Source organism: Lycium barbarum, chromosome 11 (assembly GCF_019175385.1).
Source record: "Lycium barbarum isolate Lr01 chromosome 11, ASM1917538v2, whole genome shotgun sequence".
In the NCBI taxonomy this organism is placed as follows: Eukaryota; Viridiplantae; Streptophyta; class Magnoliopsida; order Solanales; family Solanaceae; genus Lycium; species Lycium barbarum.
Genome location: NC_083347.1, coordinates 92,670,981 through 92,689,476, shown reverse-complemented (window position 1 = coordinate 92,689,476; position 18,496 = coordinate 92,670,981). Strand labels below are relative to the sequence as shown.

Sequence of the window (18,496 nt, the reverse complement as noted above, 5' to 3'; positions counted from 1 at the left end):
GAGGCTTTGCCCTTAGCATGTGTGTACGCTATAGAAAGGTTGGCCAGTGCATTGCATCGCATATACATTCACTCATTTGCATTGACTAATTATATGCCTTGACTGATATTTGCATTTTAATTAATCTTATGTTTCAACTGATCTTATTCATAGCCTGACTTTATACTTGGAACTTGGCGGACTTGTGGATTTGAAGCTTTCACCTAGGTTATAACCAGAGAATATTGATACTTACTGGGCCTATTATTGTTGTGAAACATTATCCGAACATGCTTAATGACTTGTACTTGATTGCTTATCTGTTCTACTTGTTTATTTCTGTACTTTTATATGTGTTAGCTAATCATTGTTAACTTATGACACTGAGCCATGTGTTGTGCTCATACTACTCTTGCTACACTCCATATGGGGTGTAGAGTTGTTTCCAGGTGAGTTTGAGCCTCGCATTGTTTCCAAGGCAGTCATTAGAGACATTGGTTGTGCTATTAGAGGATTCGGCAGCTCAGAGTTTCATCTATAAACTTCTACTATTTCTCATTGTTAGACAGAAGTGTATTCTTGAGTTTGTATTTTACTTCAAATCATACATTCTTTAGAAGCTCTTGCACAAGTTAAGACCAGGTTTTCGGAGTTTTAATGATAATGATTTTCTTCCGCTTGTTGTGTTATTTATAGTATTTTGTGTTCACATTTTGTATTTGCGTGCTTGATTTTCTTAAAACAAGTAAACAATTTTTGGGATGGTTCGCCTACCAGGGGGATAGTGTAGGTGACATCATGACCCGTAATTTGGGTCGTGACAGATAGATGTTCAACAAATTCGTTCGATTGATAATTTGGTGGATCTATTCATTAAAGCATTACAAACCTCGACATTTGAGAAGCTCATATACAAGATTGGTATGCGTCGTTCCCCAAGAAATAAAGTGATGTTTTTACCAAGGGGAGTAAAAGACGTGTTGTACACTTTTTTTCTTAGACAAGATTTTGTCCCATTGGATTTCCTCTCATATTTTTAACGAGGCAACAAATAATGCATATTACAAGATATATGTGCTTTTTTATTTAACTAGAATTTTTTTTTCCACGGGATTTTTTTTTCTTAATAAGGTTTTAACGAGGCACATTATTGGACATCCAAGGCGGAGTGGTGTAAAAATTATTATTGAATGTGGATGTCCATAATTTCTACGTGTAATTCGCACCAATATGTGTAGTACTACCCACACCTCCACTACTTCCTCGTTGATCTCCCACAACCCCATAATATTCCCTATTCTCAACGGTTAATGTCATGTTTATGACACCCTTTGATGTTGCTCAATATAAGGATAAATAGAGGTATTGAGAACGATGTTGTACACACTTGAAAGAAAGAAGAAAGTTATCCTATATTGTTTCTCTTGTTTTCAACTTTACACTGTTATTTTGAGCTTGACTTTACAACATGGATGTATTTTTTACCCTATTTTGTTTGGTTAGTTTTCAATATGTTGTTTTTGGAGGATTGATATTATTTTCTACTTATATTACTTTCTTCTTCTTCCTATTTTGATCTCTAATGTATATGAACTTTCTTGAATCGAAACTAGATATTCTCGGGTACTAGAATCTTTTATGTCAATTGCTTTCTATTTCTTTTTTAAACGATTGTCTTCCCATTCTTCTATGCTTTATTTTTATAGATAGTATAAGCATGTTTAGTTGCGTAGTTGTTAGCTACTAAGATTAGAAAATATATCAATAAAAGTAAGTGAAGATATTACTTTAGAATAAGTTTTACCAAATAATTTTACATTTTTTTTTAAAGAAAAGGAATTAGTAAGTGATAAAATTCTCAATTGTCCAAAGATAAATTCTCAATGAAATTGAAGCTTGAAAATTCTATAGTATTTTAAATTCTCTTCCCTTTTAAACAATGTCCTGTACTAAATTCACACAAATTTTAAGAAAAAAAAAAGAGCAATTTTTTAGATTTTATAAATTTTTAGTATAGCTTCGATGATTTTGAAGACGGAAAAGTAGCTTCAGGGTGGAGTGATCGGTTATTAAAAAACAAATCGAGAAGAAAAGTAAAATTAGATATCCTTCTTAGAATATTTGCATTCTATGGCCATTTGCCTATCAAATTCTTTGGGCAAAACTATTATACTGGCAACAGGGGCGGAACTACCCTTGCCCGAGGGGTGTCAAGCGACACCCCTTTGCCGGAAAATTGCATTGTATAGATAGGTGAAATTTTGGTTTATAAGTATATATATATCAGTGTTGACACCCTTTGACACAAGTTGAAGGTTTAGTTCAGTGGTTAAGGAGTTGCAAAAATTTCCTAAGGTCCTGTGTTTGAACCTGGGTTGTGACATATTTATATTTTTTGACACCCCTTAATATAAATCCTGGCTCTGCCACTGACTGATAATGGTGAATAGGTTCAGTAAATATGCTCATTTTATAGCTTTGAAGTACCTTTTTACTGTATAAATGGTAGCTCGGTCTTTTACTAAAAATATCTATGAACTTCATGGGTTAGCGCAAACTATTATAATTGACAGGTACACCATATAACTCAGCAAGTTTTTGCAAGAACTATTTAGTCTTTTGGGATTGGCTTTACATCATTCCACAGTTTTGACGGATAAGTTGGACAAGTTAAGTAGTTAGTATGAAGGAGGATGCTTGTCAACTATGTAATAAGTGAGGGGTACAATTGTCACACTGTAAATGTAATACTTCTTTCGTCCCTATTTATGTGTACACTTTTTTACTATACTAAATTTAAGGTGTAAAAATATTTTTTGAAATTTATGATCTAAAACGAGTAATCTCATAACGAGTAATTCAAATTTTAGTTAAATTGTTTCAAATATAGAAAGGTAATATTATTTTTTGAACAGACTAAAAAGGAAATGTGCAACATAAATTTAGACAGAGGAAGTAACAGTTTGTTAGTTCATTAAAGGGGGTTAGTTCAGTTCTAAAAAAAAAAACACTATATATCCCTATGTATTATTTGTACTAGTATTTATACCCGCACGATGCACGGCTTATATCGAAAAATTAATCACAAAATATTATTTCTTATTTCTTTGATAGAGTAAAATTTAATGGGCAATTTGCAGGATCGCCCTTCGCTGGAGGTGGTCTTTAATTTTTACCTCTCAAAATGGTGGTCTTTAAATCCTGCCCTTCAGGCAGAATTTCTACCTCAAGGCAGAATTTGCATGGGCAAAAATTCTGCCTGTGCCCATGCAAATTTTACCTTGAGGCCCAAATAGGCAGAATTTGCATGGCAGATTGCAGAATTTTGCAACCTATGCCTCGCGAAAATTTTGCCTTGCGAAATTTTTTTATTTTTTTTACTGAGCTGGGGTTCGATCTCACAACCTCAGAGTGTTAGGCGAGGGGCAATACTTAAAGACCACCAATTTGAAGGGCAAAAATTAAAGACCACCCCAAATGAAGGGCAATCCGCGCAAAAAAAAAAAATTGTTATATTGACATATTATATTTACACCACATAAATTGCATCCAATTCACTGATCTCTTCAACTTCTTTAATAAATCATTCCACATCTATCTAAACAAATAATATCAATTTTAGAAATATGCGCATATAAATTTACTTAATGAATCCATACGATTGTAATAGTCATACAAATTATCCCAGAGAGATGATAAAAGCAAATAGGATGTAACATAAACATGATTTTAGTTTTATTAAAAATATATAACCCGTAAGTAAAATTTTAGGAGTTATACTCAGTTACCAAAAGGTTTAGGAGATATAAATCAAAATTTGATTAAAAAATTATATAAAAATATAACCAAAATCTACAGAAAAATAAATTACCCCATATGTGATGTTACCAAAATCTTAAGAGATATAATCCATTTTTAATTTTAATATCATTAAAACTCCATTAAAAGATAGCCAAATCTGTTAAAAAAAATAAGTTAGTGCATATGTAGAAGTTGTATTTTGTTTTTAATTCAACATCGTTGTTATTAGGTTTTATTGGATATGAAACTTTAAATATTCAATACTAATTTCTTTTTCCTTTCAGAATTCTTTTTAACATTGTACTAATATTTTGCTTAAATTTAAATAGTTTTATCATTTAATTCAAATTCAAAAGTTTCCCTCAGTTTCTATTTCAAACTCAAAATCATTTTCTTTTTTATTTTATTAGCAATTTTAATTTATACTTATAAATTTTATATTTTACCGAAAATTTAAACTTGGCATTTTATGGTTTGCTTTTTGACAAATAAACTATGCCTCAATTTCATTGTGCACTTGACGTCGACTATCTGTACAATCAAAGTAAAATATAATAGTAGCATTTTTACACAAATCATAAATATCTAATAACATAACTCTCAAGGAAGAGAAAAACATGGCAGTAATCATTTGTCAAAGACTGTTCAGATCGGATAATAATCTGATGAATTTCAGTATTCATTAATTCGTAAACTATGTACATATCATTGAAAGCTTCTTTCTTTGGCGGTCTTATGAGACCTTTGCTTGAGATAATCTGAAAATTTAACAAAACACAAAAACTAATCTGCAATGACAAATCAAATTCATTCACGCATTAATCATTTTAATCCAGTTACATTCTCTTGATACATCTCAATGTCCTCTTCGCATCAATCCTATTATCAAATGCATTTTCTATTTTCTTAATCGCAACTTCCTCGCGGGTCTCTAAATTTACAGTAGCACTCAAATAGCTGAAAATAAGAAATGATTACTCCATCATATAAACCCCCAAACATGGCCAATATGAGCAAAAATAATCTGGTATTAAATTTTACTGAATATGAATAAATTCTATATATTCAATATTAATTTCTTTTTATTTTCAAAATTCTTTTTAACATTGTCTTAATATTTTCCCAAATTGAATTAGTTTTATCCTTTAATTCAAATTAAAGTTTAAATTTTAAAAACCAAAAGTTTTTCTCAATTCAAATTCAAACTAAAAGCAGTATTGTATATTGTCATGTGGGTTAAGCTTTTTTCATCATTTACCTGGACATAACAACAAATTTAACCAAGAACACAATATGTCTTGAACCCAAAAGTAAATTAATAAAGATTACCCATTACCTTAAGAAGTGAAGAATAACTTGTATTTCGTAGATTAGCACACACGATCTCCCAAGTACCAACACTCAAATAAAAGCTAAACAGAGGAGTTAGAAAAAAAAAAAAAACTTCCAAATGTTCAAAAGGCATGAAGGAAAGAGAAGAAAAAAAAAAAGATACAAAAGAAAACAACAGTGATGTGTAAAAATGAACTGAGAAGAAAGAGTTACCTTCGCTTAAGGTTGAAACAATCGGCAGTTTTTGTGGATAAATAATCTTTTTGTGGATTGGCAGTTTTTAATTTTTTTTGTGATTACACTTTTGCAGTTTTTGAATTGGTATATTTTAGTTTTTAAAATTTTATCTTTTCTTTTTCATTCTTTTTTTTTTTTGTCTTTTTTATTTTATTATTAAATACGAATTTTCTGGTGATGACACTTGTCATTCCATCATGCTTTTGCCTCTCCTATTCTATATAGATAGATTATACTTTTCTGTTACCATGGGTAGAATAATCGAATGCCATTTTTACTACTACAATTAGGCGTGTTCACAGTTTGGTTAAAAATTGATCTGAACTGCAAACCAAACCAAACCGATTAGATCAACCGATAATTGTTTGGGTTTGGTTTGGTTTCGATTCAAATTTTACAAAATCGATAATGTTTGGTTTGGTTTGGTTTTATTAAAACAAACCGAAGAAAAAACCCAGTCGAACCGACATAATAATATACACAATTTTACAATTATGTATATACTTCATATTAATTCTTATAAATAATTTTGAATACTTTGTTTACCTTTTAGTCAAAATTTTCTTTGAACTTTACACCACCTTAAGCTCATTTTTTAAAAGAAATTTATGAATCCAAACTCATTTATTCAAAGAAAAAACTATGAGATTTACCTAAAAAAAATTATATTCCTTATAAACTTTGTTCACTTGATTTTTAGCTTATACATCTTAAGACATTTTCTCCATAATCAAAGAAAATTATAACTTCCACAATAAAAGGGTATAACTAATTATAAGTTGAAAAATGATCGAAAAGTATTTCCTAATCGTAGAAAAAAAAAAAGAGAAATGCCATTAGGTTTCTTAAAAACCGAACCAAACTGAACAAAAACCAACAACAACCAAACCGATGGTTATGTATTATATTTGATTTGGTTTGATTTTCATAATTAAAAAACCGACTAAATTGATTTGATTTTGATTTTGACCAAAAACCAACCAAAACCGATCCATGAACACCCCTAACTACAATAATTTCCATCAAAGTTTGAACAAAATACAAAATTGTTTTAGAAAGGATGTTTACTGGTAGGATCTACCGATTAATCTAATCAACACAATAATCAGATCAAATGGGAATAAACGTAACAGGTAAGACAGATTGATCTATATTTAACATAGAAAGTTGCTAAATCAGATTACTAACATGTTTATGTGCTACTAAGTCCCAAATACGGGACCTTAAAAAATTATACAATAGAGCATTATCAATAAACGTTCCAACTTACTACAATCCTTAATCTCATTCTATTCTACATTAGGTCAAGACTTACTGATAACCAAGGTAACAAGCACAATTGTGCATCCACATTATTCTCACCTCTTTTTCTCGGTAACATTAGGTGAACTGATTATGTAAATATTCTTACATTGACGGTGCATAGAACTAAACTCTTTCCGTTTAACTAGCTCTACGCGATTGTGAAATACTTTACACCACCAGCTTCCATTTCGTATCCAGATTAGCATAAATCAAGTGCCATCCTAAACTACAACTATTTTCCACCAAAATCGGATTCCCAACAATCAGTAATCTGAGTTGCAGCATCTTTTTATCTAGCTAAGCTTACCTCAAGCCGTACGAGCTTCCCTAATCTGCATGTGTTGTTAAAAAAGAATCCAATGCAGTTAGCGAAGTCGTTCTTTTCCTTCTCTGATAAGTTGATTCTCTAATCTTATCTTTCTCCCCCTTCAAGTTCTTCTTGATCCTCCACGAGAGCTTCTTCTTTGTTGCTCACGTCTCCGATATCACCTTCTTGATTACCATTACTCAGCCAAAATAACAGCCCGGACGAGGCGGAATCGTCTTTTTCATTTTCCTCTTCCGTTTCTTCCCTTGATTGAGAAGAAGTAGGGCCATCCATCCAAGAAGGGCATCGGTCTACTTGTCCGGAAAAAACTGGAATTTCAAATTTTGGCATAGAGCTTGAAGAGTTGACCGATCTCTTGGTAGAATCATTTGCTATGCAAGAACATTCAGGAACTGGAAATGCAAGAAAAGACTGCAGTTTGGATATTTTGGATTCCTCCAACAATCCATCTGTTAAACTTCTCCTTAATTGCTTGCGCAGTGATGTTATCCAGGTACAATTAGGTTGATAGAGACTATCACGAATATCTTCAAAAAGTTTGGCAATTTCTTTCCTGCATTAACTCACAGATAACAACACATAAGAAACCTATCAAAGAATATTTTATCCATGTTACAATATCTAAGTAATCCTACTCGGGTAACACGAGATCAGTGTCAATAAAGCTATGAAGAGTTACAGTTTACTCTAACTAGCATACTCCTAGTATCTTGATTCCAAGAATAAAAATGACCATAGATTAGAAAAGTTGAAGAATGGTAAGACGACTGAGGCTAATAACAAATTCAGATTCAATTACATCATTTTGCAATTTCACTCAAGAGTTTAATCAAAGGTTCAGGTTGAGATGCAAAGTAAGTCAAGCCACGAAAGTGACTATGTTTGCTTGCAAACTCTGGAATACTGTTCAGTCCAATTTTTTTCAACCAAAATCTATTATAGGAAAACTTCCAGTTTTGCAAACACTGAAAATGTTTTCTCTAATGGCATTTGCTTTACAAAAAAATCCAATATTTCCTTAAGTTCTTTCGGAGAAATAATTTCAGCCCTTTTTTCGTCCAAATGCAGGTTTTCACGTGTAATTCCCATTTTTAACTTACTAGCATATTCCTGGGATCTTGAGTACAAGAAAAACAATGACCACAGATTACAAATGCTGAAGAGACGTGGACAACAGAAACAGGTTCGAGCCGTGGAACCATCCACTAATGCTTGCATTACGGTAGGCTGTCTACATACACCCCTTGGGATGCGGCCCTTCCCCGGACCCTGTTAACGCGAATGCTTTGTCCACCGGGCTACCCTTCAATTATATCATTTTGTAATAAAACTCGCTTAGTTTAATCAAAGGGTGCGGAATGAGCTACAAAGGAAGTCGAGCCATAAAAATAACTTAGTTTCACATATAATACAAAAATTTCATTTCGTAGTTACGTTGTTTTATTCAGTCATCACATGGAACCAACTTTGAGTCCATTTACCTACCCTGGCCCTAAATCAGGAGAAAAAGAGAAGGATAATTACATTTTTGGACCGCTCTAAAACATACTAGTTGTGGCCGGCAAATGTACAAGTTTTGCATATTGAGCATAAATATACATGTAACATGCATATAATATACATACAATATATATAACCGGTGTATAGGTTTTGTATAATTTGGAAAAAATCCCGAAAAGGGATAATTGGAGTACACAGAAATATCAAAACTGTGAAGTAGAAGACGTCCCAGTAGGGTAAAAGAGAGTGAGAGAATAAACGACCAACAAGAAAGTTTGCTTCCGAATACGTTACCTGTCCAGACCATAAGTTCTAGATGCTGGAGTCTGATACAATCTATGACCCGCAACCAAACTAGCAAGATTTGGGTTTCCTTTACCATCACGGTCAAATCCAGTGATGAATACATCTGCTTCAATGCAAACCATATAGTCGATTGCTTCCCACAGTAATCGATGAGCATTAGTTCTCAACTCCATGATAGTACTTTCTGGCTCATCATCACTCTCGGCTACCCAACCCCACCAACCTTCAACATTGTACATCTTCGGTCGTGCCGGGGGCGGTGGTAGTGGACGAGGACGTGGACCAGAATTCTTCCATGCCTGTGATGATCTCATGCCTACATTAGCTGAAGGTGGAGGTATTGAATATTGGTCGATGAGGTTTGTCTCCCGACCATATATTTTATCCCACTCCAGAGGAGAGCTTAACGACGTCCTATCAACAACATTCTCGAACATAGCATGTAGTGGAATTAACTTCTTCAACCCACCAAAGACCTCTCCGCCAGATACATAAATGATAGTGTCAGATGAGTAACCATATGCTCGAAGGAGAATACCAATCTGTCGGAAAATTCACTTGACTAAATATCATTTCAAACAAAATTTTCTCCATATATACCTACATATTACTCCCTCCATCCCAATTTATGTGACGCTATTTCCTTTTTTGTCAGTCCCGAAAAAATGACACATTTCTATATTTAGTAACCCTTTAACTTTAAAATACCCATTTTACTCTAAATGAGATGGCTTATAATCACACAAATATATATAACTTAATATAGACCACATTCCAATAGTTTCAAAATTCTTCCTCTATTCCTTAAATTTCGTGCACAATCAAACATCATCACATAAATTGGGATGGAAGGAGTAACTTAGTTAGGTAAAATAGAGACATGACGAACAAATTACAACAGTGTAGACAAGCTTCATCATATGAAATGGGCGATTAACATGAAAAGTATTACTCCCTCCGTTTCAATTTGTTTGTCCTTGTTTGACTGGGAATGGAGTTTAAGAAAGTAAAGAAAACTTTTGAATTTTGTTGTCTTAAACGAAAGATATGTTTAATGTACCAAAATGCCCTTTAATCTTGTGGTCTTAAATATTCCATGTGGGATGTTGAAATTAAAGAGTTGTCTACTTAGAAAAGACACATTTTTTTTTTAAACGGACTAAAAAGGAAAGTAAGACAAATAAATGGAAACAGAGGGAGTAGATAAGTTGGTCTTGAAGCTATTGCTAGGAAGGACATCACAAGTTCTCATTCTTAGTAATGCAAGATTCCAATGGAAAGATTTTATATTGAACTCAAGGAGGCAAGGTACCTCTTCAGGCATAAGAGGACACAAGCCATTACGATATTGTTCTGCTGAATCTGAAGAAAGATTCCCCTTCAGAAGTCCACGTTTAATCATCCATGCACGCCTGTGCGTGATTAGTTCAGTATGTACATCCTTGAGGAAGAAGATATGTCAGATACTAGACAAACAATATGTGGCAAAGCCAAACCTTGGTTTGCCATTTGATGCTTCAAAGTTTTGAATGGTACCTGAAAAAGTTCTGCACAACCATAATATGCTAAAGCATCTCTAGTCATCCCGGGGTCATAGGCAATAAATGGTTGTCCTGAAGCTCTTATTCTGTGAGAACATAAGAAATAAGTATAATGAAACATAATCTTCATTTCCATGAGGAATAGGGGTTAGTAAGTTACCTATTCAAGATTTTAATAGCGAGATTTTGGACCTCCTCTCGGAACCATAAGGCATGAAAAGCGACCCTGCATCTCAGCTTTTGATACTCAACAAGATGTGGAGGCAGAACAGACTGACTCACAGTAAAATATGATAGTCAAAATGTGAAAAGAATATTACGATTAGAATGGATATGAACATTAGATGCATAGATCATCAAAAAGGAAGAATGAAGAAATAGGGCTGCATATTCTAAAGAACAACGAAGTGTCAAGAAGCATTCCAACAGTAAATATGCTGCACCAAACAGGCAAACACAGCTAAAATATTTCCAATTAATGGATGACATGTATTTACACTATTTATATCTTAAAAGTTAAATCGAACTCAACGTTCTACAATTTACAACCTCTGCCCGATGGAGCATTATGTTCCATATTTTTATAGAGATGTCAAAATTATTGGCTCTTCGAGTACTGATATATAGATGAGAAGCAAGGAAAATATTTGCAATAACTTTACTGGAGATACAAGATCAGGAGGTACACGTATATGTAGATGATATGTGATAAGGAAAGAGTCACCATTAATGCAGCGGAGGAGCTTGTGTCAAAATATATAATTATCCTACCTTTTTTTTTTTTTGAAACTGGTAAATAAATATATAATTATCCTAATTTATCAAATTGAATGTCCTCGTAAAACTTTTTGTGAAACAATCCACATTTTTCTAAATTATAATGCAATGAACCATCATAATGTAATGTTTCGAACATAATATGCATGTAAAATCAAAGAGGATATTTTATTTGAAATAGAGGTAATGGATGTTACCTGCAAGCATCCACCACTAGAAACAAGAAGCTCAACCACAGAGTGCTTAGTCAACATAGGAAGAACATGGTGCAGGTAAAAATACGGAGATGCCCCGTGGGGAACCTTAAATGAAGGAATTTCTTTTTTCCTCCTCGCTCCTTTCAGATTTTTTGGAAGGGTTTTTACAATTTTGACATCTTTTGCTAATGCTGCTATGAAATGATCCTCATTATAGAGGTACGGGAAACTCTTGAATTGAGTGCTGCAAAAATGAAATATCAAACTGTTTAACAATTCGATCAGGCAGTTTATCCATTTAGCGGTTGTATGTAATATAGGTAATCATCCCATTAATATCCTAAGTGTACTCCATAAGTTGAGAGCTGAGTTCAACAATATGTAATGGCTACTCAATCCCAAACAAGTACGCCGCAGTCCCAAACAAGTTGGGATGGCTATATGAATCTCCACTGCTTTATTTAAGCTCATTTCAGTTGCTCATCATACGAAATAAAATTAAAGTAAAACATATCTCAAATTTTTATTTAACTATTAATAATAATTACAGAAGTTCTCTAACAAGTCGAAAGCCTATCCGCAACTAGTAGATATCACCTACATGGATCTTTTTCCATTATGACTTATCTTTAGCTAGGTTAGCTAGGCCTGCATTGATACCAAAGATTTGTAGGTCATTTGAGACAACTTCCTTCCATGTGATCTTAGGTATCACTGTCCCCTTTTAACACCTTCACGTACCATAGTTTCACACCTACGGACTAGTGCATTTTTAGGTCGATGGAGAGCATGTCAAAACCATCTCAAGTGACCTTCTCGCATTTTATCTCAGTGCGTGCTACTTGCACGTTCTAGAAAATGTGATCATTTCTAATTTGGTATGACCGCACATCCATCTTAGTATCCGCATCTCAGTGACACTCATTTTGTGGATATGTTGGACTTTAGCAGTCCAACATTCACAACCATGTAATATTGTCGATCTTATAGCTGTTCTATAGAACTTACCTTTCACTTTGGCGGTCATCATTCTATCACATAACACCCCGGTAGCACTTCTCCACGTCAATCATCCGGTTTTATGCCTATGAGTAACATTTTCATCTATCATTTCATTCTCTTGAAAACGAGCCTAGGTATCTAAATTGTTTGCATTTTGGCACCGCAATCCGTCTAGTCTCACCTCAACTTCTCTCTTCTCATGCTGACTAAACCTGCAATGCAGGTATTCAATCTTACTTCTACTTATCCTCCGCAATCCCGTCGCGTCTGACCTCAACTTCTCTTTTCTCATGCTGACTAAAACCTGCAATGCAGGTATTCAATCTTACTTCTACTTATCCTAACACTCTTATTGTCTAAAGTGCTTTCCATAGTTCAAGCTTTTGGTTGACATCCTCGCATTTTTCATCACTTAACACAATATCATCAACAAACTATCTTCTTTTACTGATTAAAAATAGTTTAGAGCTGAGGCCAATGTCTCATCATTTATCTATCCTTTTGCTTTTTTTTTTTGGATAAAATGTCTTATCATTAAGGAAAATAGTTGACTCTATCATTCAATTTTTGCATCAATTCTCTTGAATTAATAAATGTGACAGAACCTTATTCCTTTGCTGCTTGTGGTTGATTGGATCTCTGGAATGACCAAAGTAGCATTGAGGAATCTCGAAACTGCAACAACATCAGATATCTGCCAAGCAATGGAAGCCTAATAAGTTTTCAGGACTATTTAAAAGCAAGCCTGTTATGTGCCAGAGGATACCTTACCGCATTCCTAATCTCATGGAAACCCCCACGTATCTTGACAAAGATGAATCCAGTTGATAGCGTTTTAGGAGCTGCAATAACATCACGATTCCTACTTCATATTTTTCAATTATTTTATTCCAGAATGCACATTACAGGCTATAAAAGAAGATATATGAAGTTGGCCCTAGCCTTAGATCATATTAATCTAGTAAAAGGAATTGGCAATGGATAAGAAATGGCCCACTGCAGCATATGCAAGAAATTCCATTATAAAAATATCAAGGCTATTTCAAAAGGTTGCGTAATGGATTATAAAAATATGGTCCTAACTCGATTATTTCCTAATAATTGTTGTACCTCACAAGTCACATTAACTTGATCAACAATATCCCGATCTTGAACTACAGCTATAAGTAAATGGGAATATTACAACTTTGAATCGCTAAACAAATTCCCTAGGACTGCTATAACTGGCATGCCACACAAAAATACGAACGTGAATCTAACCTGCATAATCTACACTCCGATTAGCATGAGGATTTAAAGATTCAAGACGCCTAACTGGAGCCCATAGCCTCCTGTAAGATGGATGCTGCATAAGAAAGAATTCTATCAGTACCAACACAGGCAAATTAACCATTCAGACCCATTAGCAGCCCCCCCCCCCTCCACCCCCCCCCCCCCCACCCCCCAAAGGAAAAAAAAAAAAGAGTAACATGAACTATAAATTTGAAGCTATAAAGAAGGAAAATTGAAACAGGAAGGAATAAAGATGAAATCCTGGTGGGGTTTGAACACATTAGCAGACCCCCACCACCACCAAAAGAAAAAGAAAAAAAAAGAGTAACATGAAACTACATTTATTGCCATTAACTCAGCAAATCCAACAGTCCAAAACAAGGATTTGAAGCTGAAAAAAAAATTAGAAAATCAAAATAGGAAGAACTAAATATCACATTACATTACACAAGCAGACACCCCCTTCCCCCACCCCTCCAAAAGAAAGAGTAACATGAAACTAAATTTACTACCATTAACTCAAGCTTCTAAAACAGGGTTTTGAAGTTAAAAGAAAGTCAGAAAATCAAAACAGGAATAACTAAAGATGAGATCTTGGAGGGTTTTAAGTACATTTCATTACATTAACGGACCCCACAAAAACAGAGTAACATGAAACTAAATTAATAACCATTAACTCAAAGCAAGCAAGAAACAGAAATTTGAAACTAAGAAATTACAACAAGAAGGACTAAAGATGAGATCTTGGAGGGGTTTAAGAACATTTCATTACATTAGCAGACACCCCCCCTCCCACAACAACAACAAAAAAAAAAAAAAAAAAAAAAAAGCACCATGAAACTAAATTACTACCATTAACTCAAGCAAGTAATTGCAGCAGTCTAAAACAGAGATTTGAAGCAAAAAAAAAGTTAGCAAATCAAAAGAGGAAGAACTAAAGATGAGATCTTGAAGGGGTTTAAGAGCATTTCATTACATTAACAAACCCCCCAAAATAAGAGCAACAAACAAATGTAACAGTCTAAAACAGAGATTTGAAGCTAAAAAAAAAAAAAAAGATTCAAAATCAAAACAGGAATAACTAAAGATGAGATCTTGGAGGGGTTAAAGTACATTTCATTACATATCGCCATTAACTCAAAGCAAGCAAGTGCATCAGTCTAAAACAGAGATTTAAAACTAAAATAAGTTGACAAAATTAAAGCAAGGAAGAACTAAAGAAGAGATCTTGGATGGGTTTAAGCACATTTCATTACATGAAACTAATAAATTTATTGCCATTAACTCAAGCAAGCAATTGCAGCAGTCTAAACAGGGATTTGTTGCTAAAATAAATTAAGAAAACTAAAACAAGAAGGACAAAAGATGAGATCTTGGAGTGATTAAGCACATTACATTACATAAGCAGACTCCACCCCCCACCGAAAGAAAAGAAAAAGAGAGAGAGAGAGAACGTGAAACTAAACTTATCTCCATTAACTCAAGCAAGCAAATAGAGCAGTCTAAAACAGAGATTTGAAGCTTAAAAAAAAAAAGAATGAAAATCAAAACAGGAATAACTAAAGATGAGATCTTGAAGGGGTTTAAGTACATTTGATTACATTAGCAGACCCCAAAAACCACAGTAACATGAAACTAGTTATATATCACCATTAACTCAAAGCAAGCAAGTGCATCAGTCCAAAACAAAGATTTGAAACTAAAATAAGTTGACAAAATTAAAGCAAGGAAGAACTAAAGAAGAGATCTTGGAGGGGTTTAAGCACATTTCATTACATGAAACTAATAAATTTATTACCATTAACTCAAGCAAGCAAATACAGCAGTTTAAATCAAGGACTAAAAATGAGATCTTGGAATGGTTTAAGCAAATTACATTAGTGGAGAGATCTGATTTCTTGAATTTAGGCATCCATGAGATGATTGTAACTGAAGAGTGATACTCAGAAATAATCCCATTATAAGTATGTTTAGCTAAAAGAAAATGAGTGAAAAGAGAAAGAGCAGATAGAACTAATCCAGCTAAAGCAACCAACTTCAATTTTGACTTGAATAACATCTTCCCTTCATTTTTCATTGACACCCACTTCATCTTCTTGATTTGCAAAGAACAAATGGGATTCTGCAAAGAATATCAATAGAGCAAAAATAATAATTACAGCAAAGAGACAGTACTGAATGAATAATTGAATAAATTAGTACTCCCCCCCCCCCCCCCCCTCCCCCCGCCACATTTACATGAACTTGTTTTTGTTTTTAGTTAGTCATACTTTTTATTTAGTAAAAGTTCAAATTTAAATTTATTATTTTTATTTTGATGAAATAATTTTTAGCCTTATAAATTTTTATAAATTATTTTAGATCATAAATTTTAAAACTATTTTTTTTATTTCTTAAATATCGTGCAAAATCAAACACTTTGGTATAAAATGAGACGGAAAGAGTACTCCCTACGTCTTAATTTAAGTGATTTAATTTGACTTGACATAAAATTTAAGAAATAAAAGACTACTTTTGAATCATGTAATCCTGAATTAAAGATGCATGTGAGAGGTATTAAAATGTCATTTGAATCTTGTAATTTTAAATTTATCATTAGAATATTTAAATTCTCAAATTTGGAAAGAGATATTTTTTTGACACACACTCAAAAAAAAAAAAAAAAAATTACATGAATTGAGACCGAGGAAGTAGTACGGTTAAAGATGAGAAAAAATTACTGTATTTGGATTTTGGATGGGTACGGTAAATAGTTGAGGGCTTGAGTGAATGAAAGAAGAGTCAGAGTGAAGAGATTCAATAAGACAGACAGAGACAACAGCACGGCATGGAGTACATGCCTTTAGTACAAGTTTTGAATGTTTAATGATACCTAAAAACCAATCTCGGTAATGGCGCGTGGAAAGCTTTAGGCCCCGTTTGTCCATAGATATAAAAAAAATCATTTTTTTTTTTAAATTTTGGAGTTGGAGTTGTGTTTGGCTATAGTTTTTAAAATTATAGTTTTTGGTGAAATGTAAACGTAAAAAAGTGAATTTTTTTTAAAAACAAGTTTTTTGAGTTTTTAGTATTCTGGAATACAACTTCAAGTTGTATTCGGAATTTTCATGGCCAAACGCTGATTCCGGGAAAAAATGAAAAACAAAATCGGAAAAAAGTGAATAATTTTTATGGCCAAACGACACCTTAGTTAATACTCCCTCCGTCATTTTGACGCGAATGAGTATACTAAAAATAAATATTCAATTTTACTTGTTCAGTTTAAAAATAAAGAAAGAATTTATCATGTCATACCTACTTTACTCTTATTACTTCCTCCGTTCATTTTTACTTGGTCAGTATTCTAAAAATAAATTTTCACTTTTATTTGTCACTTTTAGCATATCAAGAGATGACAATTTATTTTTTCATGTTTTACCCATAGTATTAATTACTCACTTCAAATCATTTTTCAAATCCAATAAAAATATGCATCAATTAATATGGGTACATTGGTAAATTATGTATTCCATTTATTATTTCTTAAATATCGTGAAAAGTCCAAAGTAGACAAGTAAAAGTGAACGGAGGGAGTATTAATTATTGAGTTGGAAAATTCAAAAAATTCTTAATGACTATATTTTGTTGATTTCAACCATTAAATCACTTAATAATAAGTGATGTAGTAAAATTATCATGTATTACTTGCTTCTTAAGGGGTGTGCCAAGTCAAGTACTAACTGCTGGCACAATTAATTTGGTGATGAGTAAACTCAGGTAATGAGCGGAAAACAACCATCTTATGCACTCTATATGAAAAAGAAAAAAAAATTATTACTCCCAGAACTCAAACTTGACATTCTCTCTCCTCTATTCTCTCTCTTCTCTCTCCTCTCCTCAACAACGGTAAGTTTCTCCTCCTCCCCCCTCCCCCCAACCCCCACCCCACCCACCCCCCAAACCAGCCACCCTAAGAGGCCACCGGCGACCGGTGATGACGACCACCGGCCGGCTAGCTCTCTCTCTCTCCTCTCTCTCTCTCTCTCTCTCTTTTCTTTCCTTCTCTTTTTTTGTTTTTTTTCCTCTTTTCCTCTCTCTTCTACCCTGCGACCGGAAATCCTCCACCAGTAGGTTTCCAGGCAGCTTCTGCACAGGTAGGTGAACAGTGATTCCTGTCGTGAACAGTGATTCCGGCCAGTGAACAGTATTTTCCGGCAGAGAACAACATTTCCGGCGGCGAACAGAAGTTTCTCGGTGGTGAACAGGTTTTATTTACTTGGAGTTGGTACCTCCAATAGCCCATTTCCGGTCTTTTAGCCTTATAAATTTTGCCTGCTCCGCATATTTCACTGCTTATAGACTATTGCTAACTTGTGCTTTAGTATTTACCCTTCATTTGTCTTAGATTAACCTTTCACTAGCATATATTTGTTTTACTGGCTTTAGGGAGGGATGGTAGACTAGGGTCATGTTCTCGGTTGGGATCGGGGGCCAGGGTTGGGGGGCTAAGGGGGTTGAGGGAGCTTCTAGGTTGAGAGTAGGGTCTTGGAATATTGGGACTTTATCGAGAAAGTCCATAGAGTTAGTTAAGATTCTTAAGAAGAGGAGGATTAGTATAGCTTGCGTCTAAGAGACTAAATGGGTAGGACCTAAAGCTAAGGAGGTGGACGGGTACAAGCTTTGGTTCTCGGGCAAGTCGAGGTATAGGAATGGGGTAGGGATCTTAGTAGATAGTGAGCTTAGAGATCAGATGGTAGAGGTTAGGAGGATCAATGACAGGATGATAGCGATTAAGTTAGTCGTTGGAGGGTTCACCTTGAACATTATTAGTGCCTACGCGCCACAAGTGAGTTTGGACGAGGAGGTAAAAAGGCGCTTTTGGGAGGACTTGGACGAAGTGGTGGTAAGTATATCGCCTACTGAGAAGTTATTCATAGGAG

General features: G+C 34.0%; 1 protein-coding gene across 2 annotated transcripts; it reads right to left on the bottom strand.

Annotated features, from left to right (window-relative positions):
- Positions 1-6,476: 6,476 nt before the first annotated feature.
- On the bottom strand, positions 6,477-15,760 carry LOC132616797 (O-fucosyltransferase 27). Of its 2 annotated transcripts, XM_060331458.1 has the most exons (10): positions 15,454-15,760; positions 13,566-13,650; positions 13,077-13,147; positions 12,911-12,999; positions 11,304-11,547; positions 10,490-10,602; positions 10,325-10,415; positions 10,101-10,229; positions 8,777-9,330; positions 6,477-7,535 (listed from the first exon to the last, which is right to left on the bottom strand). In XM_060331458.1, exons 1-10 carry the CDS (start codon positions 15,667-15,669, stop codon positions 7,067-7,069), a joined length of 2,061 nt encoding a protein of 686 aa, XP_060187441.1. In that variant the 5' UTR covers positions 15,670-15,760; the 3' UTR covers positions 6,477-7,066. The 2 variants fall into 2 exon arrangements, with proteins under 2 accessions (XP_060187441.1, XP_060187442.1); XM_060331459.1 differs by lacking the exons at positions 13,077-13,147; positions 15,454-15,760 and having other exon boundaries at positions 13,566-13,641.
- Positions 15,761-18,496: the final 2,736 nt, after the last annotated feature.

Excerpts from the sequence above, each read along its gene's own strand:
- LOC132616797 (XM_060331458.1), bottom strand. The coding sequence starts at position 15,669 with ATGAAGTGGGTGTCAATGAAAAATGAAGGGAAGATGTTATTCAAGTCA. Across the intron at positions 10,416-10,489 it reads GCTATTAAAATCTTGAATAG|AATAAGAGCTTCAGGACAAC; the intron begins GTAACTTACTAA and ends ATGTTCTCACAG. Across the intron at positions 10,230-10,324 it reads GTTGTGCAGAACTTTTTCAG|GATGTACATACTGAACTAAT; the intron begins GTACCATTCAAA and ends TTCTTCCTCAAG.